The 23,872-nt window shown below is 39.6% G+C and overlaps 1 protein-coding gene across 7 annotated transcripts in view; it reads right to left on the reverse strand.

The window, feature by feature from the left end:
- Positions 1–23,872, reverse strand: part of LRCH1 (leucine rich repeats and calponin homology domain containing 1) — a 144,899-nt gene that overhangs the window by 13,773 nt on the left and 107,254 nt on the right. For 4 of the 7 annotated variants that reach the window (XR_012764121.1, XR_012764119.1, XM_075422074.1 and 1 more), the window contains 4 exons: positions 22,824–22,931; positions 13,610–13,719; positions 8,703–8,840; positions 7,213–7,290 (listed from right to left, as the gene is read on the reverse strand). Coding sequence is in view for 3 of the 7 variants with exons in the window: in XM_075422074.1 (XP_075278189.1) it covers positions 7,213–7,290; positions 8,703–8,840; positions 13,610–13,719; positions 22,824–22,931 (434 nt within the window). In the remaining 4 variants the exon portion in view is untranslated. The remainder of the gene's footprint in view (positions 1–7,212; positions 7,291–8,702; positions 8,841–13,609; positions 13,720–22,823; positions 22,932–23,872) is intronic. The other 3 variants (XR_012764122.1, XM_075422065.1, XR_012764120.1) reach the window with 2 other exon arrangements.

Here is a 23,872-nt window from a genome sequence, read left to right on the forward strand (position 1 = left end):
AGAGAGGGGGAAAAACACCCCGTCTAGCAACAACAATGTCGTTTTTACAGTCATTTTTCAGAATTTTTTCAACTCAAAAACTGTAGTGTGATAATAAACTTCAGTGCAATTCTATTTGGCTTTTTCTAAAGGATGAAAACGCACAGTCAGAACAAAATATGCTGATCTTGTTTAAAAATGGGATAGGACTAGTACTGTATCCACAAGGTGCATACTGGAGAAACTAGTTTTAAGGCCAACAAACTACTCACTCATGACTATCAACTATGTTCTATATATTGCACTTTTACCAAAGACACCAATAAACTGAGGAAATGCTGGATTAATTTTAATATAGCATACAAGACTTAATTCCTACTTGTTGCAAATATATCCCAAAAATAAATACCTAAGATATATTGAACTTAAATTTATATTAAAAATTTGACAGAACTTTAAAACAAGGACTTTTTGTATAATTTTTGTCTTCCCTTCTCAACAGTCCCTACTGCAGTCAAATGGAGAAGGAATTAATTTCAGAGTTAGAAAATGGGCTGGCTTTGGCTGGGGTAGAGTTAATTTTCTTCACAGTAACTGGTATGGGGTTATGGTTTGGATTTGTGCTGAAGACAGTGTTGATAATACATGGATGTTTTCGTTATTGCTGAGCAGTGCTTACACAGGGTCAAGGTCTCTTCTGCTTCTGACACAGCCCCACCAGCGAGTACGCTGGGGGTGCACAAGGAGTTGGGAGGGGACACAGCCGGGACAGCTGACCCCAACTGACCAGAGGGATATTCCATACCGTATGACGTCATGCTCAGCATATAAAGCGGGGGGAAGAAGAAGGAAGGGGGGGACGTTCAGAGTGATGGCATTTGTCTTCCCAAGTAACTGTTATGCGTGATGGTGCCCTGCTTTCCTGGAGATGGCTGAACACCTGCTTGCTGATGGGAAGTAATGAACGAGTTCCTTCTTTTGCTTTGCTTGTGTTGCTTGGCTTTTGCTTTATCTATTAAACTGTCTTTATCTCAACCCACGAGTTTTCTCACTTTTACCTTTCTGATTCTCTGCCCCATCCCACTGAGGGAGAGTGAGTGAGCTGCTGTGTGGTGCTTAGTTGCCATCTGGGGTTAAGCCACGACAGAGAATGAGAGCTGCTAAACAGGCTGAAGTTTTACAGAGACTGAAGAACTTGCTAACTAGAGATTAACACACTAAGCAGTATACAGGAGAAGCCAAAGCACACAAAACCAGCCAACATATGCAGAAGACACTTCCTGTGGGATCTGCCATGCTGTGCTTTAGCGAAATTCAGTGAAACCTGGGAAAGCCTGAGGAATGTCTGCTCATTTTGTGTGTTCTGTGACAATGGATAATTTGGTGTTACATTCACACCTTAAGTAATATGTTTATATTTTATGTATTTTAAAGTTCTGTAATGTAGCTCTAGATAAAAAAACCCATAGCTTTTAAGTAACAGTGAACGCATTTCCACTTAATTTACCAGAATTTTACACATGCTGTGAAATGAAAATATCAAACTAAAACATGATATCATGAAATAGTGAAAAAGTACATGACCCCCACCCAAAGTCTCAAAGAGAACCAACCAACCTCACCCATCCATCGCAAGCACTTCTCATTTAGGAGACTGAAATTGTTACTAGTAAGAACTAAATAAATACTTCATCATTACATTTATGGACTGACACAGTTATGTCTGTGAAGCTATCGTACAGTTGCCAAAATCATGCACGCAGAATAAACATAGTAAGGCAGAAGTGGAACAACAAAAGCATAACCAGCTGTTTGTGTGCACAAACCACCCTCTTTCTACATGCTCCTGCAGTGACTGTGAAAACAGAGAGCATTTCAAAACCAACCTCCTCAAATTTTGACTCTGGCAAAAAAAGTCAAGGGTAAGTTTGCAGAAGTGCATGAAAGAATGAAGTCTGTAGTGTTTATGTACTGTACTCAAAACACAGATGAAAGGAACCTCAGAACTATGCTTTCAGTAATCTAATTAACAGCATACTGAACCATTTAACTTGTTACTGTAGGCCAAACAGTGTACATTACTGAGCACAGAACTAAAGGGCGGAGAAAGGAGTCATACCTGATAAAACTTACTGCAACTTCATGGATGTCTCATGATGAAACTATGGAGAAGTAACTGATTATGTGAATTGATCAGAAAAACAAGCGTAAGTGGCAATGAAAATATACCTTTTATTAAACTGAGAAACATTATTACCAGGTGAACAACTAATAGGTGGATAGAAGATAAAGCACTCACTCTGTTTGGTTGCTTCTTTTTGTGCTGCCAAGTTTAGCACACAAAAGCCTCCTGTGTTTTTTTTTTTTTTGTTTTACTTAATTAGTAACTCCTACACTAACACAAATCATATTGATTTTTTGAATAACTGCAACACAGGAGAATTAGTTTTCAGAACAGGAGATGAGATGCAATAGCAGCTCCTGTTTGCAGGACTCCAAAGTCACAAGCAGGGTCACAGCTAAGCTTTTGTAACCTGAATCTTCATACGATGATTTGAGATAAAAAGAGCCATTTCTTACCATCACTCCTTTCGGTTCAGTATGTGTAAACAAAAAAGCTCACTGAAAAATTGAGAGATGTGGCAGAAGTCTCATTCCCACCTGAGAAATAACTTGTGCCACAAAGCCCTGCTGCACCAGTACTAACATGCTGGAACACAGCAGCTTCATAAGCCTGCTATAACAGCTAGCTGTGAAAGATTTCATTTTATCACCGCCTTGTATCAACAGAAATTACCATTCTAGTATTAATCATGGTAACTCAAGTCTATTTTTTTTCCAAGCTATATGAATATTGACAAAGGGGGTGTGTCTGTGTGTAGGGAAAGTCCTTCTGTTCAAAAAAATAACTCTTTAACCTAATTTCTCTGACCTAAAGTAGTTCCATAAAGGGCCAAAATATGCTCAAGTGTCCAAACTGTTAAGATATCAAACTAATGTAAGTTGCAGATCATAAAAATTAACTTGTGCTTTTGTAAAAAGGTAACTTCCGCATTTTGGCTCACAAACACTGAAAATACTTTGTTGAATTTCTTTTTCTGACAAAAAGCTTACAAGGTCCTGCTCCTGATATGTCATATTTGTTCATAATCAAGAATTACAATAAACACAGACCAAAACTTTTAAAAATTTTGCCTTTCAAATAACACATTGCATTTACAGCTTTATTTTGGTCTAAATCTCACTTGTAATAAAGTATCATTCAGCCCACCTCAAATCAGTTACTCTTCCTTTTCACAGGAATATTTGTTAACATTACAAAAAGTACATAAGAAAAAGTGCTCTATAGAATGGATTACCAAGAATCACAGCTACCGAGATTGAAAGCTAAAGCTTAAATTATTGATTTTCAGTTTAAAATGGGAGTTTACTACTTTGCTACTAGTATGAGTAGTGATTCTAATGCAGCAACTGACAAAAAAGCACTATTTTTGCAGAATGTGTATAAATAATTACCTGAGAATTCTTCTTCTAAAGAAGAAACGTATATGAATATTTTTGGGTTTAGTTAGATATGCTGTTGCTGGTTTTGTGAAAGTGGTTGAAACCAAAATAACTCTGTAACTTCACATACATACTTCTATGACATTCATTCAGACTGTCCTGATAATATTTAATATTTCTGGGACGAGATGTCACTAAGAAGAGTAAAACTGCATCAGAACTGGTACATTTGACAGTTTAGAGGCCACACTTAAACACAGAGAGAAATAAATAAATAGCTTTAATTTTTAAACCCAGAAAGTGAGAGAGGGTGGGTGCAATACAGGTGGACTAGGTAAGCACTATAGGTGGTTTTGAGTTTATATGACATTAACAGTCTGCTACAGTGAATGGCACCCTCCAAGTACCGTACATCATTCTGAAAAACGCAGTAGGACAGGCACCTCTGCTTATCACACATCTACTGCCACTTACTTATTCAATCTGTATCAGCCAAAAATCAGGAGTGTTTGTCATTCTATAGCTATTACAGAGGACCTTAGGCAATTTGACAGTTTTTAGTTAACAGTGTAAAATAAAGTCTTCTTTTGTACTTTCGTAAGTGACAAAGACTGTACCTTTTCTATCATATATCCCCTGAGAGGCACAGCACAGCCTGAATCTTCAGGCTTTCTGATGCCTACCTGCCACCATCTCTTTCTCACATCAAACAAAAATTTTGTTTCATCTCAAAAAATTATCATTTACAAAGATCTCTGATACCTCGGAATAAAAATAGGCTCTACAGGAAAAGTTAGCGGCAAAACTGGATACAAATTGCTTGTCTGACAATTCTCACACTTTTGAGGGCCTACCAGTGCAATAAGAGCCTTTCTTATTTAAGGGCCAGGACCATAAGCTTAAAACATCCCTTTTGCTTATGATTCAATACATTCTTTCTGCAAATGATTAACAGAAAGTGATTTCAACATGGCACCCACTGTACTGAAATTCTCATCTGGCAGGCTTTCTGACGCCAGCTGGCACGCATTTCCAGAATCATCTACATACCAGGTCATTATAAAGAGATGCTGATGTTCCTGAATTTTGTGTTTGTGATTCTTTGGTCAAGGCACCAACTCCTGATGCTTATTATGAGACGTTTGGATATGGATATCAACTGCATTTTTCTACACTTGGATGAAGTTTCCTAGTATCATTCTGGGGAAAGTAATTTTGGCCCAAGTATTGAATATTGAAAGCCACAGAAGTAAGAGACCCTGCACATTAGCACAGCACAGTAATTACTTGGCTATCTTGTTTTCATCATACATGATTTGACACAATATTATTCTAAACCTGCGGAGTTCAGGAAATAGCATGTACTCTATTCCATTCCATAAATAACTGAAAAAAACCCAGCAGGAACTACGACAATTTTAAATCTTTAAAAAAACCCCATGCAGCAGAATTTCGAGTTGGCTCTCAGGAATGAAACATGGATATAACTATCACAGAAAAGCCTGATACGTATGGGTATTAGAATCTGTAAGTGGAACCTATCACTTTCACATAAGATGCTTGTTTTAAAAAAAGGAAACTCACTGTATTCCTTTTACTGGTTTGTCCAGGGGTACTTAGGCAATGTACAACTCCTCAACCTGAAGCAGCATTAAACACACCATCTGTAGTTCTTTAAAAAGTTTGACAGTTAACTGTCATGCTTGCTAGCATACAACTTTGTATTCCTTATACATGTCCAACATGTCCAGCAAAGTTCTATCATCTATCACCTACTTAGATTTTCACAGTATTTAGCAAACATATACATTTGCAAATTACCAACAGCTAATCAAAAAGAATATCCTCAGATTACTTAAAACCTAGTGTAAATTTACAATTGCAAGCCATTCATTTAATGTTTAAGAGAATGAGTTCTTCCCCTCAAGAGAAATTAAAGCTTATTTAGATTCATAAGGATGCTTAGTTAATACTTCAAATTGGTAAGATCTGGCCCTATGCTTAAGGCTCTGTGCAACTCTGCAACAAATATACTTTAATAAAATACAAAAAAGAAATTCTAAAAAAAATCTACACTAATTTCAATGGCAGCATTGAAGACGAGTGGTAATAAATATATTAAAGTGTCTATTCACAGAAAACAAAAGTATTTTTCCAGAAAGCTTACTTATCGAAATTCAAAATAAAAAAACCTGAGTAAAGGCTTAGCTTACCCATATGTAATATAGCACTGCAAAGATCATTGTAAATTTTTTTCTGTTTTATATCCATTTCTGAAAGATCTCTTGACAACAATGAAGACAGCTCTTGTTTTTTTCTTTCCCAACAGGCTATATCCAGAAAAACCTGACTTGTATTCTAATTCACTGAATAATTTATGATGCATCAAAAGACAATGAATCTGGGGGGCAGTTCAACAAACACTCTGTATCGACAAGCCCACAGCACTGAGATTTTGATCTTCTCTGAGCTGAAATTTTACTTTTACTACAAAATCATTCTAACATAATAAATTATATAATTACAAGTACTAAATCAACCATTACAACTTGGAAGTCCAGCCCATAACACTGAATTCTCAAAGTACATTTATGGTGAACCATTCATTGGGGTTGTAAGATATTTTCCCCCTCAAAATTCCCACAAAAACGCAAAAAATGAACTGTTACTTATGCTGACCTCCAAGTGCTAAAACACAGATAAAATGCAAAGAATTCAAACTGGAATTCTTTTCCACGGCGAAATCTTTACACTATCATCTGCTCCCCTAGGGGGTGGTGGGGGAGATACACACAAAATACCATTCTGTTTCAGCATTCTTGAAACATAGACTAAAAAGAACTCAGTCTTAATTCTACTGCCATATGTAGACAACAACACAGGGAAAATACCTCATGTAATTTTCATCTTTTTAGATTAAAAAGACCTTGTATAACACTTTCACCTTCTTTTGAGTGTCATGTATTTGAAATTAATTTTTCTTAATTAAGTACTTTTAGACCATAAGAGTGTTTGAAATATTCCCAGTGAAACTCCAGAATTCATTACATTAGTTACAAAGATCCTTTTCCTTATTAATATGAGAATAAATTACGTAATGAATGCTGCCATTCTTAAATGAAAAGCAGAAAACACCAAGCACTGCAATTTCCTTATTTCCAATTTCTGAAACACTTCTATCTACATTACAGAACAACCTCACTCATACCTACATTCCATACGTAACCCACAATGGTTTTCTTCACATCACCGCAGAAGTGTTTCAGTACAAGAGACGGGTGTGGTGTTAGTAACTTTTCAATGCATACCACAGAGTACTTAGTACAGCAAAAAAAGGAAAATCAATAATAAAAAAGAATGAACTCCATATTCTAGAAGCACTAGGTAAAAATGCAGTTATGTTGTATAACAAAAAAAATAGCAAACTTCTATTTAATCACATATTACCTAATTACCATATTCATTATTTATTTTCCATGGCAAAGATAAGGAGGTACTGGGGTTAACAGTGAACTACTAATTTATGACAAAAGTTGCAGTTCTTAAGTGCTACAACATGAGCCACTTAATGCACTAAAGTAGTATTAAATCACATTACTTAAATCTTTTTTTTTTTTAAGTATTTATGGTTAAAAAAATTGTACTTCATAAAGTTATCCTTCAGCTTTAAAGTAATTCATGTGTTTTGCATTTTTGATCATGTAGAAATGACAGACTTAATTAAATTACCTCTGGTATCCCCAGTTTTCTACATGCATCCAGGAAGTTTTCCACATTTCTCCTGCATTTGGCCATGCTAAGTTTTGGCTGTGGAAACAAGAAAAAATAGTTTATGGCAAAACAAGTCAATAACATTCGTTCAGTCAATAAATTAATCTATTGCATTATTCTTGTACTGATGCATCATTTCCATACTTCTCCTGAAAACAACACATAAAATTCTGCTCAACTTTTCTTCTACAACTCTAAAAACATCATGCAAACAAATACGATCTGAGTATGTAAGTTGTGGATACCATGTGCTTTTACTTCAAGTCACCAGCACTTCTGATACCAGACTGGTATCAGAAATCTGAAACAAAGATCTGACCACGAAAAAGACATCAATAAACAGAGAAAATACTAAGAAAATGAGAAAATACTAAGAAAATCAAGTTTCAAGAAATGCACACCAAGATTACATTGATTTTATGTGCCGAAATCTTCAGATCCTTAGGTTCGGCAAGCCAATATTAAACCACTACAGCACATGTTTCTATTCCCTTCTGTCTGCAGGTAAAAGGAATAATTTCTATATTTAACCCAACAGGAAGAATACGCTAGTAAATGCTGTAAGCGCTTTAGTAACATGACATCTATTAAACCAGACATTGCTAAAGTTAACCTCATATTTCTTCAAGCAACAAACAAGAGGATAATTTTGTTTTCATAAGGGTCTCCTATAATAAAATCTTGTCATGATAGAATTTCATACTGTACTGAATAAAAAGGCCATTATGAAAAAAATCTGATCTGTTGCTAGATCAGAGAGAGGCAGAATTTTATTCACCTATAGATGTGTCTACATATGCATAAAAAAAATATATAAAAAATAAAGAACATTTGAATTTGTAATAATGTAAATGTTGCCCCTAATAGCGAAGAACATTCATTGAGGTGCTGGAGCATGTGCAAATAAGAGCAACAAGGCTGGTGAGGGGTCTGAAGAACAAGTCTTATAAAGAGCAACTGTAGGACCTGGGGCTGTTTAGTCTGGAGAAGAGGAGGCTGAGGGGGGACCTTCTTACTCTCTACAACTACCTGAAAGGAGGTTGTAGTGAGGCAGGTGTTGATCTCTTTTCCCAGGTAACTAGTGACAGGATGAGAGGCAATAGCCTCCAGTTGAGTCAGGGGAGGTTTGGATTGGATATTAGGAAAAATTTCTTTACTGAAAGAGTGGTCAGATATTGGAACAGGCTGCCCAGGGAGGTGGTGGAGTCCCCATCCCTGGAGGTGTTCAAAAAACACGTAGATGTGGCACTTTGGGATATGGTTGAGCAGGCATGGTGGTGTTGGGTTGATGGTTGGACTTGATGATCTTAGAGCTCTTTTCCAACCTTACTGATTCTGTGATTCTATAAACCTGTCTTATGTAACCGAGTACCAGTTGGCAATAAAACAGTAATTTTTGAAACATTCTTCCCCCCCAACCCCAACGCAACAAGAAACGTTCAACTTACTACTGCTGGTGAAGGTACGTGAATACTTCCCACAGACCGAGGACGAACGTGATTTACTAAATGGCAGAGAACGACACCATCCATCAGAGCAGATCCCAAGTCTTCAGGCAAACAAATCTTTAGTCTTGTTTCAATGTTCTGCAAATGAAGAACAAATACATACTTTAATACACAAATGGATGATAGGGAAAAAAGGGGAATATATATCCTCATCTTCTCCCACACTGTAGAGACATTGCCAGTTTTGGAGTTTTGGTATACCAAGAAACACACTTCCTTTATATAACTAATCCTTTAAAAACTAAAAACCAACCCCCTTCACCCTATGTTGGTCACTGAATTATGTAAACTTCTTTTAAAAACCTCAACACTTTAAATGCTGCTATCACAATACGCATTTATTTTTAAATATACGTATAAAAATCACTGACGTATACTATTAGCCACGTGATTGCACTAAGTGTGGCTCTTTCCTTTCACCATTCTCCCAAGTTTTCTACTTATCCATCTCAAATTTTCGTTATCAGCAGCACTTTGAATCAGAACTACATTATGTTATTCCTTGTACAAGCAGAGAATGAAAGGCAATCTTTCCCTAGCAGCCTAAAATTTACATAGGAAGCATTAGAGTAATCAGAAAGACAAGTAAGGCAAGGTAAAACGTTCAGATTTAAAGGAGAATTTTTGGATAATTGTTAAGTAAAACTGAAGTCTCATTGAAAAGAATTTGATGTTGCCAAAGAAAATACGTGGAAAATATTTGAGAATTTTCCAGAAAAAACAACCCCTACAGTAAGATTCTTATATATGATGAGTTCCCTTAAATTGTGCTCCAATCTTGAAAACACTCCAACACTATACTTAGTGATAACTCTCAGAACTAATTACTTCCATCACCTTAAAACAGATACTTCTTACATCTAGTTGAACCTCCTTAATGTCATCATTCTCTATTAATACAGTACCTCAATCTATGCTGGGTGTTTTAGATGAAAACAGATTATTCTCTTCAGAATCAAAGGAGAGTGTAGGTTGGAAGGGATTTCTGAAGGTCACCTGGTCTAATAAATTTGAAGCGAGATCAGAGCCTTGATTACTCAAGTTCTGGATACCCGCAAGGAAGGGGATTTCCACAATATCTCCAAGCAACCTTGTTCAGTGTTTTGCCACTCTTATTGCAAAGAATTGTCTCCTTATAGCTACTTGAAATCTCTTTATCTGCAATTTGTGCCACTGCCCCTCATTCTTTCACCATGCATCTTCGAAAAGCCTAGCTATATCTTCGCTATTACTACCCTTCAGGCAGCTGAGGGCAGTCATATGATATTCTCAGCACTCTTCTCCAGCTCTCAGCTTCTTCCTCACACACCCCTTCTTTGGGTGCCTTCTACGAAGTAGCATCCACTGAACTCACTCTGGGGTTTCATTATATTCTCCCAGTTTTTTACTAGACACACTACTCAAGCATTCACATGTGTGGTCTCACAAATGCCAAATGAGGGACTGCATCACATGTACTAATACAATGTTTTGTTTTCACCTTGGATTATTTCATACATTAGAAAACATTTTTGGTATAGGAGATAGTAAATTCTAACATATCATGAAACAATTCAAAAGCAAAATATACTAACAGATATGTTTGTTCAATAAGTACGAAACTAATGACTCACATGTTCTGGGCTACTTTCTTGTACAGTACATAATGAGATGGTGTGGAGGTTGCTTCTTTCAATAAAGGACCCAATACATCAGAGTAAACTTTATTAATTTGAAAAGATCTCACTATGTGCTTCCAAACAGGGTCAGTCTTTTAGCTTCTGTCATAACTCCTTGACTTGTAATCAAAATTCTCACGAGAAACAACAGAACTTTCATTTCAGGACACAATGCTTCAGGGTGAGGGCAAAGAAGGACAGTGCATGGAGCTGAATGTCAACAGCACATTAAACTAGTATTACTGGTAATACCTAACGCTAATATAGTGTAGAGAGATCCTTATTAACTCTCCATGATCATGCCTAATACGGTGAATAACCTTGTTCTACTTCTCATTGTAAGGATTAGCAGAACCAATGGACAAGGCAGGAACGCTGAGGACATTATTTTTAGGAACACCTACTTGGGGACTTGCTACATAGCTGAGGTAACTTTTAAACATAAAAAGCTGATGCTGCTGACTAGACTACACTCAGAAGAGCCACATCCTATTGTCCCACTGTCCACAAGTAGGCCCATGTGAACCTCATGAAGTTCAACAAGACCAAGTGCAAGCACAAACCACGCTATGAATACAGGCTGGGAGATGAAGGGATTGAGAGCAGGCCTGCCGAGAATCACAGAATCACAGAATCACAGAATAGTAGGGGTTGGAAGGGACCTCTGTGGGTCATCTAGTCCAACCCCCCTGCCGAAGCAGGGTCACCTACAGTAGGCTGCACAGGATCTTGTCCAGGCGGGTCTTGAATATCTCCAGAGAAGGAGACTCCACTACCTCCCTGGGCAGCCTGTTCCAGTGCTCCGTCACCCTCAGAGGGAAGAATTTCTTCCTCATGTTCAGACGGAACTTCCTGTGCCTCAGTTTGTGCCCATTGCCCCTTGTCCTGTCACTGGGCACCACTGAAAAGAGCTTGGCCCCATCCTCCTGACACCCACCCTTCAGATATTTGTAGGCATTTATAAGGTCCCCTCTCAGCCTTCTCTTCTTCAGGCTGAACAAGCCCAGTTCCCTCAACCTCTCCTCGTAGGGGAGATGCTCCAGTCCCCTCACCATCCTTGTAGCCCTCCGCTGGACTCTCTCCAGTAGCTCTTCATCCTTCTTGAACTGGGGAGCCCAGAACTGGACACAGTACTCCAGATGAGGCCTCACCAGGGCAGTGTAGAGGGGAAGGAGAACCTCCCTTGTCCTGCTGGCCACACTCTTCTTGATGCACCCCAGGATCCCATTGGCTTTCTTGGCAGCCAGGGCACACTGCTGGCTCATGGTTAACCTGTCGTCCACCAGGACACCCAGGTCCCCCTCCACAGAGCAAAGGACCTGGGGGTACTGGTGGATGAAAAGCTCAACATGACTTGGCAGTGTGTGCTCACAGTCCAGAAGGCCAACTGTATCATGGGCTGTATCATGGGCTGCATCAAGAGAAGTGTGGCCAGCAGGTTGAGGGAGGGGATTCTGCCCCTCTACTCTGCTCTGGTGAGACCCCACCTGGAGTCCTGTGTCCAGCTCTGAAGACCCCAGCACAGGAAAGGCATGGAGCCGTTGGAGCGGGTCCAGAGGAGGGCCACAAAGATGATCCGAGGGCTGGAACACCTCTCCTGTGAGGAAAGGCTGAGAGAGTTGGTGCTGTTCAGCCTGGAGAGGAGAAGGCTGCAGGGAGAACTTATTGTGGCCTTACAGCACTTGAAGGGGGCCTATAGGAAAGATGTGGACAAACTTCTTAGCAGAGCCTGTTGCAAGAGGACTAGGGGTAATGTTTTTAAACTAAAGGAGAACAGATTTAGACTAGACACAAGGAGATTTTTTTTTTTTACAACGAGAGTAGTGAAACACTGGAACAAGTTGCCCAGAGAGATGGTAGATGCCCCATCCCTGGAAACAGCCAAGGCCAGGCTGGACAGGGGTCCGAGCAACCTGATCTAGTTGAAGATGTCCCTGCTCACTGCAGGGGGGTTGGACTAGATGATCTTTAAATGTCCCTTCCAACCCAAACTATTTTATGATTCTACTGCAGTTTATTACGGCTACTTCCATTTTCTTCTCCATTACCAATAAGTCTTGTCTCATCTAATTCCCACATCATCTCCTTTTGGCGTCACCCAAGTTCAGAACTGGTACTACAATACATTCAATCAACTACACTGAATCTTCAACAAGATCTGTTGTGTTAAAAATTCAGCAAGATCAAGTAAGATTAATCCAGACTTCAAACAGGTCAAGTTCTGAGGTGAAAGAATGATCTAAAAGTCCTCATAATTCTATATTCAACAACCCGCTTTTTAAACACTATTTGATAAAGTGAATCCTTTTGCTTTAATATTAAATAGTACAAGGCACATTATTTAAAATAAATAATTCAGGAATTAGCCATTCCATTAAGCTAATGACATAAGAACAAATAATCTTGTAATTCAGTTGCAATATCAATGTGACCTACCTCACTTTCAGGACTTGCACTGCATTTAGCAGTGCAACAATACCACCTCTTTTGTTGGTAACATGACATACTGGAAACCTTGACACATTCAGGCTCACAACATTCCTTGCAGCAAAGGCTGTAATATTTTTATTTTTTTTTTAACACAAATAGATGTCACACAAACAGTGCTACCTAGGTATGAGCTGTATAAGACAGACCCTATACAACCCCATGCAGCAATTTCTGTATCAAGCTCTAGCTTCTATATTCAAGACAATAAATCAGTAAACCATATCGTATATTCAGATCTTCAAGTGATGAAATATTCATTTAATTTCTAAGAAAGCTGTTTCAAGCATTAGTTAACTACTTCAAAAAAAAGTTTCTAACTTCTTGGACTTGATGATCTTTAAGGTCTTTTCCAACCTAAACAATTCAGCTTTAATAGAATTTATTATGCCTTTTACTTGCTAGACTGAAGACTGTTCCAGCTGTTAGGAAATAGTTTCTAGACTTCTCTATCTCTTAAGTCATCACTTCATCCTTTCTGATGAAATGAAATATTATTTCCCATTTTCACAAAACCTTTCCTGAAGTACAGACATCTGACTGTGACAAAGCACTTCAGGAACAGTCCCATCAACATTATTTGCAGAAGTAATGTCACCTCATTTAATCTTTGTAATATTCTCCTACTTAGACAATTTTCCCAAAGAAAAATTAAAAAACACATTCCATTAGCACACGTTAATTCTACCAACACTCACATACCTCACGTAGCTGTTCCACAAGCTCTCTTTCTTCTCTCATCTGCTCCATTTTCCTTCGAATTGTAAATTGTGGGTCTATTGATTCCAAATTTCTTTGTGGTCTTAAGAACACTATGGTTTTAAAAAAGACAGATTTTAGTTTAAAAATGAACACCTTGATTTATTAATCTCTAAATGAAGCAAAATCCTTAGGCACTTCCTCGAGAACAAAACATTAGAAAATCTCTCTGTCCTCAGGAGGACAGAAAAATTCAATCTTGGATTACAGAAATAAAAAGATATTTTCCAGATATTGCTCTGAACGGCATCATCCGCCATCAATAGAGTGGATAATTTTTCAACCAAATCCTAATCTCCAGGCAAGTTTTGTCAGAGGATTAAGTACTGTCCCTTAGAGATTTTGATCTGTGCAAAACTTTGCATCTTAAGATGGCAGGAAACACCTCTTATTCATTTAAGTAGAACCCTCTCCTACAAGATACTGAATTGTGTAACAAGCCGTGACAAGCATCTTCCTACACAGGACAAACTGCTTACTAGATAGGTTTATATTAAAAAAAACACCCCACTCTTCAAACCAAGACTAATGTAAGCAGACTTCGCCATTCAGTACGCCTGCCTACATTAAAAAGTCATATCGCAAATATAGCATTGCACAAACTCTTCGCACTAATCCTTCCCACCAATCCTAGTTCTGTTGACTGTATCACTTGGCCCATATATTGTTCCTTGAAATAATTACATGACATCTCTGCATACATGCACCTCTACCCTCCCTTTTTCTGTGATCAATGATGGTTTTAAATGGTTCTGAAGAACAAAAAGATGTATGCTCAAAATGCAACTGTCACTTGACTTGTTTGCCACTGATTGCCATTTTGTTTCACAAAATGCAACTGTCACCTGCTTGCACTCCAATTATAGGCCAAGAATTATTATGGAAAATGATATTGCTTAAAAGAAAGAAGCATTTTGTATTATTACTTTCCCACCTCTCTCCTGAATGCAACATGAAACCCAAAGTACCAATTCATGGGGTGGAAAGTACACAGCCTAGAAACCTCCATTTTTACATACAGCTACTACTCAGTCTCAATTTTGTTAATTTAAGGCCATTAGAGAAAGAGAAAATAATTCTGAGTCAATAAGTATATGACAGTAGAGAGAAGCCCTCTGATTCCTAAAAGGCACACCAGAAAATTGGAAGTGCACAAGTTGACAATAGAATCTACTAGATGAGTAAAAAATGATGAATGGCTCTGACTGTAAGAAAGGCAGATGTGGGTGTAAGTACAGTAATTCTGATGTTCCATTAAAATTGTGGCATGTCAATTTTAATTTAGGTTGTGATTTGGGTAATAGGCTGAATTTTAGAAACCAGTCCTCAAGATACGTAACAAAATTTAACAAATTGAACTCCTGGTAAAAAGAAATTTCATCTACATTCTGATCAGAAGTAAACTGTTAATGAAGCCCCTGAATCTGTTCAGGGTCAACACACAAAATTGTACCCTCTGGCATCTCGGGCTCAGATAAACAAAACAAAGTTCCTGTACGAGCAACGCTTTGAAATCTCAGACCTAGTCACCAGGCATCACAACCAATTGTAGGCAGGTTGCTTAAGTAACAAAATTAATAATCTAAGCTACTTTTCTAGCCAAAGGGCATGACAGATGCCACCTAAGGCAGTTCAGCCAACAGGCAGTAATTGCTCTTTCCCTTCATCACTAGAAAAGTAGCTCAAGGCAACAAACTCCAGACATACCATTAGGTTATTTATCTGAGGCACCAAGACAGAATAAATTACGGCCAGAGTTACTTACTTCCTTCCACTACTGTTAAATCATGACATTTAAATAGAATACCTAAATATTACAGTTTTATGTTGGTAAGCTTTATGCTTTAGTCCTTAATGTCATCAGAAATCCCACTGGCAGAGTGGGATAGTGTCCTAGAGAGAACGTGCAGGACAGAACTACAGATACTGACTGCAGCTCAGTTCACCTCTCCAGGTGGCCTACACAGCTTCACCAGTGTCACCGTTCAGAGGGATCTACACACAGGTGCACACTTCATAGACAAAAACATTCATTATGCCGACCTCCCACGCAAAATGTGAGAGTAGCAGAGCCATGCCTTCAGATGCAATAGGTCCAGAGTCGTATGGACTTTAATCTTTTCCTTTGCAGAGGGCAAACTGCAAGCTCAGAATAGAACACCATTTTCAAAGCCCGGTGTATAAATAGATATGTGCTTCTTAACATTTTGTATAGAGGCACATATATGACTTCTATATATGCACATATCCAAGCATACAAAGGCTGCTAACAGCTGTAACTACGGTTGTTATGAAGTATAACAGTCCATTCACCTGATTTAACTATGCCATTTCAAAAGCATTACCTATTGATTTAGATAATTTTAAACTCTACTAATTAAAACAGCAGTAAATTTCTGATGAAAGTACTTATGTATGGTGAAAAATTAAACAATCAGAAATCTCTAAAATCTTCTTCAGTACAGCATATAGTTTAGGATGGCTACAACATGCATACAGCAATATCAACTCCCAAGTTCTCAAGGTGCAGAAACTCTTTTCCAAGACTTATATTAAACTCCAAAATTGCACTGAATTAAAATTTCTGCATTAGTAACCCTGTAACAATTTATTAGAGGCTGCTTCTAAATTTTTAAGAGGTTAAACAAAAATCTCTGATCGTGTTTACTAAAAACTGCAGTTGCAATTTCTAAGCTTTTCATTTTAGAAATAATTCACTGCACAACTCTAATAATTAACCTTTGCTGCATCTCACAGATGAAATACCTAGAGAAAAACATGCTCAAACAGTAATAATGTATTTAAATAGTATTTAAATGCCAGTGTAGCTTTATTAGCAGCAGCAACATTTCAAACTATTCTCTACAAAAGCATTAATTCATATTTATGTCCAATTTTGCAAGTATCTTGGAGCATTATCATGGCCTTCATTCGGTTTGGTCACAGCCATCTTTGTTTAGGCCTTTGCTAAGTCAATTTGAATGTCCCAAGCACACTTCATTCAGATTTCAGACTACAAACATCTGTTAACGAAAAGTAAATATCAACATTCAGTTCTATTCATGAATGAGACATAGAATCCACCATTAGGAAAAAGGTAGGCTAATGTTAAGGCAGTGGGAAACAAAAGTTTCTAAATGAAATAAAATAAGGTAAGTTCATAAAAACAAAACAAAACAAAACCAAAACCACACTCAGAAGCATTAGTTATAGAAGTTTCAGTTACATAATTTGAAGAAACATGTTCTAACACATGAAGTTTTGGCAGTCCTGAGTGTTGCTTGCTTCTCTGCATTGCACAGATTTTCCAGCAAGGGGAGCCCATATCTCACACACACATGAAGGTCTATTTTTAACACTTTCCAATAGCAAGTTTCTGCTTTCTGAATCCATGGTCAACCAAGGTTATTAAGTAATGCTTGTTCCAATAATGCAAAAAAAAAAAAGAAAATTTTACAAGTCGCAACAAGGTAAATGAGTAACAATTAATAACACAATATGTATTCAACATACCACAGTCAAGGACTAACTTCCTTACGAAAATTTTGAGAAGGACCTTACAGATCATCTAGTTCCAACTCCCCTGCAGTGAGCAGGGACATCTTCAACTAAATCAGGGTGCTCAGAGCTCAGACCTTGAACACTTCCAGGGATGGGACAACCACAACTTCTTGGACAATCTGTTCCAGTGTCTCACCACCCTCAGAGTAAAGAATTTCTTCCTTACATCTAATCTAAATCTTCCCTCTTTCAGTTTAAAGCCATTACCCCTTGTCCTATCACTACCTGCCCTTGTAAAAAGTCCCTCTCCAGCTTTCTTGCAGGCCCGCTTCAAGTACTGGAAGGCTGCAATAAAGTCTCTCCAGAGCCTTCTGTTCTCCAGGCTGAACAACCCTAACGCTCTCAGCCTTCCCTCATAGGAGAGGTGTTCCAGCCCTCTGATCATTTCTGTGGCCCTCCTCTGGACCCACTCCAACAGGTCCATGTCCTTCTTATGTTAGAAACCTCAGAGCTGGACGCAAGACTCCAGGTGGGGTCTCACCAGAGCAGAGGGGCAGAATCCCCTCCCTCGACCTGCTAGCCACACTGCTTCTGACGCAGTCCAGGATACAGTTCGCCTTCTGGGCTGTGAGCGCGCACTGCCAGGTCATGTTGAGCTTTTCTTCAACCAACACCCTTAAGTCCTTCTCCTCAGGGCTGCTCTCAATCCATTCTCTGCCCAGCCTGTACCTGTGCTTGGGATTGCCCCGAGCCATGTACAGGACTTTGCACTTGGTCTTGCTGAACTTCATGAGGTTCACATGGGCCCATCTCTCAAGCCTATTAAGGTCCCTCTGGATGGTATTCTTTCCTCCAGCATGTTGACCACACCACACAGCTTGGTGTCATCAGCAAAATTGCTGAGGGTGCACTCAGTCCCACTGTCCATGTTGCTGACAGATGTCACACAGTGCTGGTCCCAGTACTGATCCATGAGAAACCCACTCGTCACTGGCCTCCACTTGGACATCAAGCCATTGACCGTAATTCTTGCAGTGCAACCATTCAGCCAATTCATAGAATCATAGAAATCATAGAAAGTTTTGGGTTGGAAGGGACCCCTAGAGGTCATCTAGTCCAACCCCCCCGCAGCGAGCAGGGACACCACTAACTAGATCACGTTGCTCAGAGCCCTGTCCCACCTGCTCTTGAATGTTTCCAGGGAGGGGGCCTCCACTACCTCTCTGGGCAACCTGTTCCAGTGTTTCACAACCTTCATTGTAATGAATTTCTTCCTTATATCTAGCCTAAACCTACCCTGTTTTAGTTTAAAACCATTACCCCTCGTCCTGTCACTGCTGTCTCTACTAAAAAGATTGTCCCCATCTTTCCTATAGGCTCCATTTAAGTACTGAAAGGCTGCAATCAGGTCTCCCCGCAGCCTTCTCTTCTCCAGGCTGAACAAGCCCAACTCTCTCAGCCTGTCCTCACAGGAGAGGTGCTCCAGCCCTCGGATCATTTTTGTAGCCCTCCTTTGGACCCGCTCCAACAGTTCCATGTCCTTCTTGTGCTGAGGGCTCCAGAGCTGAATGCAGTACTCCAGGTGAGGTCTCACCAGAGCAGAGTAGAGGGGCAGAATCACCTCTCTCGACCTGCTGGCCACGCTTCTCTTGATGCAGTCCAGGACACGGTTGGCCCTCTGGACTGCCAGCGCACATTGCCGGCTCATGTCCAGCCTTTCATCTATCAGTACCCCCAAGTCCCTCTCAGCAGGGCTGCTCTCGATCCTTTCATCCTCCAGCCTGTATTGATAGCGGGGATTACCCCGACCCAGGTGTAGGACCTTGCACTTGGCCGTGTTGAACCTCATGAGGTTCGCACAGGCCCACCTCTCCAGCTTGTCCAGGTCCCTCTGGATGGCATCCCGTCCTTCTGGTGTCTCAACTGTACCACTCAGCTTGGTGTCATTTGCAAACTTGCTGAGGGTGCACTCGATGTCGCTGTACATGTCATTGATAAATATATTGAACAGCACCGGTCCCAGTACGGACCCCTGAGGGACTTCACTCGTCACTGGTCTCCATCCGGACATTGAGCCGTTGACCACTACCCTTTGGCTGCGACCATCCAACCAATTCCTTATCCACCGAACGGTCCACCCATCAAATCCATGGCTCTCCAATTTAGAGAGAAGGATGTTGTGGGGGACCGTGTCAAAGGCTTTACAAAAATCCAGATAGATGACATCCATAGGTTTTCCCTTGTCCACCCTTGTTGTTACACCATCCTAGAAAGCCACTAGGTTGGTGAGGCAGGACTTGCCCTTGGTGAAGCCATGCTGGGTGTATCGAATCACCTCCGTGTGCCTTAGCATATCTTCTAGGAGGATCTGTTGCATGATCTTCCCAGGCACAGAGGTGAGGCTGACAGGTCGGTAGTTCCCAAGGTCTTCCTTTCTACCCTTTTTGAAAAGAGGCACAATGTTTCCCTATTTCCAGTCACTGGGGACTTCCCCTGACTGCCATGACTTTTCAAATATCATGGAGAGTGGCTTGGCAACTACATCAGCCAGTTCCCTCATGACTCTGGGATGCATCTCATCAGGTCCCATGGACTTCTGTACGTTTAGGTTTCTCAGGAGGTCCCGAACCTGGTCTTCACTTATAGCTGGAGGGATTTTACCCTCCTGGTCTCCTTCATGCCATCCATTACCCTCCTGGTCTCCTTCATGCCATCCAATTCCTTATCTACCGAGTGGTCCATCTGTCAAATCCGTGTCTCTCCAATTGAGAGATAAGGATGTCATGCGGGACAGTCAAATGCTTTGCTGAGGTCCAGGTAGATGACATCAGTTGCTCCTCCCTTACCCACCAACATAGCAACCCCATTGCAGAAGGCCATCAAATTTGTCAGGCACGATTTGCCCTTAGTGAAGCCTTGTTGGCTGTCACCAATCACCTCCTTATCTTCCACGTGCCTTAGCATAGTCTCCAGGACAATCTGCTCCATGATCTTCCCAGGCACAGAGGTGAGACTGACTGGCCTGTAGTTCCCTGGGTCTTCATTTTTTTCCCTTTTTAAAAATGGGGGTTATATTGCTCTTTTTCCAGTCAGTAGGAACTTCACCGACTGCCACAACTTCTCAAGTATGATGGATAGTGGCTTAGCAAGTTCATCCACCAGTTCCCTCAGGACCCACAGATGCACCTCATCAGTTCCCATGGACTTGTGCACCTTCAGGTTCCACAGATGGTCTTGAACCTTGTCTTCTCCTACAGAGGGTAGTTCTTCATTCTCCCAGTCCCTGCCTTCGTCCTCTGTGACTTGGGTGGTGTGGCTGGAGCACTTGCCAGTGAAGACTGAGGTAAAAAAAGTTGTTGAGTACCTCAGCCTTCTCCATATCCCGAGAGGTAACCAGGTCTCCCATTTCCTTCTGGAGAGGGCCCACATTTTCCCTAGTCATCCTTTTATCACTGACATACTTATAGAAGCTTCTCTTGTTGCCCTTCACATCCTTGGCTTTGTACTTAGTTACAACACACATAGGTGCACTACTTATAGCACATCAAGGAATTTAGTGTCCCGAGTACTTCGTCTGACAACAGTATCCTCCAGGTAAACAACAAAATCTTTTAACCTGACTATAAAAATAATATTTAAAAAGAAGTTTGAATTAATGACAGGCAGACAGGAAGTCAGGCTAAATATTTACAGCTAGATTTCTCTCTGATTGATTTATTCAATCCAAATTTAAGAAACAGTTAAGTTATACAGAGTCATTTGCTAAACCAAAGCCTCCTCAATGGTATGGACATTGATCTTGGGAGACCTGTTTGTTCCAAGTCTTATAATCTCCCAGGAATTCTGGATTTAGCCTCCTCTGTTACAGAGCTGTTGCCAGACAGTTACATTAAAGATGATACGAAGTATTAAGATGTTACAGTGATGCATGGTATTTCTACATCAAAGGCTACACCTACACTAGCAAGCTACACAGGGCTGGTGCATGGATCCTCAGCACTGGCCTGCACACATCAATACTGCTGACACTGTTGCTTCCTGGTAGTTTTAGTCAGTGCAAATCCACCTTCTATGCAATGTCTAGGTATAGCTCAAGGAATGGCGCAGGCAAAGGACATTCCCCAAAGGCAGCTTAAATGCAGCCATGCTGTTTTGGAAAGTAAGAGGGCTTAGGATTGATTTGAATCATGCTGTGCCAACTAACCTCAGTGCCAGAGAATGGTCTCCGGTCCATTTTACTTCCTACCATAGGAAGATACACCTTAGATAACAAACTTAGCCTCGGATAACAAACTCCAAACAGAAAGGCCACAGTCCTGATTAAAAAAAAATAGTTGTAAAAGCAGTTTTCTGTTGTAACAGCCCAAGGTAATAAACATTAATATTTGCTTAAGATCCGAATGACAGAGACATCTATCTGTTCCAAATGCTAGTCTATACTGCTCATCTCATTTAGAAGAGGAAAATGGTAACAAATCTATATTAACATAGATCAAATTCTGCACTGCTAGAAGTACCTCTGGCTTTCTCTGTTAGAATATGCATCAGCAAAGCATCAAGTTAGCATAATACCATCATGAACTAAAATCAGTTTTTCAACTTACCGTTATCACAAGTCTTCTATTCCATATTCATTTCTTTTGCATAGCTGATTCCTACTTACGCTGTCTTTTATGGTCTATAATCAAGAACACTGTGGCAATACCAAGTATTGTCAAGTAATGAACTGAACTAAGAATGTAGGCATTCTAAACTAAATGTTAGCAGTTATCATTCAAGATTTGTGGTCTTGGCTTCAGTCTGATGCTTTTGACAGTTTCACTACTTTCCAATACTTAAACACCCCTCTAATTTAGGACAACTGGAAGAACAGCAGTCCTATTTTTAAAAAAAAATTAATCTGCTCATCAAATATTTATAAACAGTTTAATTGTCTAGGTTCTGTTTCCTCCATCTGACATTTAACTATTAATGCAATATAAGACTCTGATAGCCCAAACACAGCCAGCTTTGCCTATCAGTGCCATGACTCAATGTACTGTGACAATAACTACCTGGAGAAAAACAAAACAAAAGCAGTAGTAATGAAGTCCACCAATGTAGCTGGCCTTCACTATGCACAGAGAAGTCTGACAGCTTACTAACAGTTTCTGTTGGACAGAAATCACTATTTTTGTTTAGCTGATTCTTCAAGGTTTGTTTCTTCATGGATTCCTCTTCTAATTAAGTTAGTTATGTGCCTCCATCAATAACTGCAGATGGGAGCCGGATATTTTTATTAACATTCAGTATCCATTAAAAAAATCATAAATAAAAAATGCAAAAAAGACAGTAGCAAAATTAATTGCTGCTTCAGTACAACTTTTATAAACCCTTGAAAGTAAAGCAAGTAAATAAACCTATCCTGGACACAGTTCTTGGAGTGGGTATCACGGGAAAAGTAGTTTTGCCAGATTTGAAAACAGTGACAGTCTTCTCTCATTTACTTTTGATACTACATATTCTGCAGTAAATTAATGTGCACCCTCTGAGGTATTTAGTCTTATAAACATCCCCTCAACAGCACTGTCTTTCATCCTTACCCACATGGGGCAGTTGCCATATATTCAGGTTTCTGAAAAGACAAAATTAAGTAAATGATACATGGAACACCTACCATTGTCACTGTCTCCTTCAGATGGGATACTGTAGCTAAAGTTGTCCCATGTTTGTGCCTGTGTAAGTGTATTGAAGGAGATAGGAGGAAGACTGAGGGATGGGTCTGCTGGAGGGTAGTGATAGCCAGTCCAACCATGGTGGTATAAGGACCAGAGAGTGGATAAAGGGGGCAGCAGCATTTCATATATGGCATTAGGATCGTATGGTAATGACAAAGATGTAATTCAAAGGTGATTAATATAAAATGTGTAATTTTTGAGAAAAGAATGAAAGATGGTGCAGAATAAAAAGAACGAAAAGTTATATGTTAGTACTTGCAAATCATACATTACATGCACAGTAAAGGCTGTTAGCAAGATCATTGTAACCATAGCACTCCACATAACTTGTTTACAACCAAGTTTTAAGAAAAAGTACCCATAGATTTTAGATTATAGCCTGACAAAAATCTTGACCCTGTGAATCAGAAGGTGAAGTTTCAGCAAGGAAAAGTTCAGAGAATCAGCATTTTGGTATTTTTTGTAACTATGTAACAAGAACACTTCCTCCCCCAGAGACAAAGAAAACTTACACATCCGTATGAAAATATTATTACATTACAACTTCCTAGCTGACTTTGGTAAGTGGCAACTACATTCTCCCTTGGATTCTCATTCTGTTGAAATATGCTCTGTAACTAGATGTACCACAGATGTTTTCCTTTTGTTTTTAATTCACTTAATAGTACATGCAGCACTACTTTTATTTCTTGCTGACTCCCCTAGCAATAAGTCCAAATCTAGAATGAGGCCACCATCCTAGGAAAGTTCTGGTCCTCCACAATTTTTACAGACTTTCCAGTGACAAGAACAGACATACAACACCTCCAGAGGGTGATCCTGAGTTTACACCGCAAGCCTTGGCAAACCTGCACCGTAGACAGTCTTCTAACAAGCACAAATTCAGTAATGATCCAGCTGGGCTCCCTAAAGCATGCACAATTGCACATTTCCATAGAAGCTGCAACAGAGTCTGGAGACCATTCACCAGGTGACTGCAAAAGCATGC

This window comes from Opisthocomus hoazin, chromosome 1 (genome assembly GCF_030867145.1).
Source record: "Opisthocomus hoazin isolate bOpiHoa1 chromosome 1, bOpiHoa1.hap1, whole genome shotgun sequence".
Lineage (NCBI taxonomy): Eukaryota > Metazoa > Chordata > Aves > Opisthocomiformes > Opisthocomidae > Opisthocomus > Opisthocomus hoazin.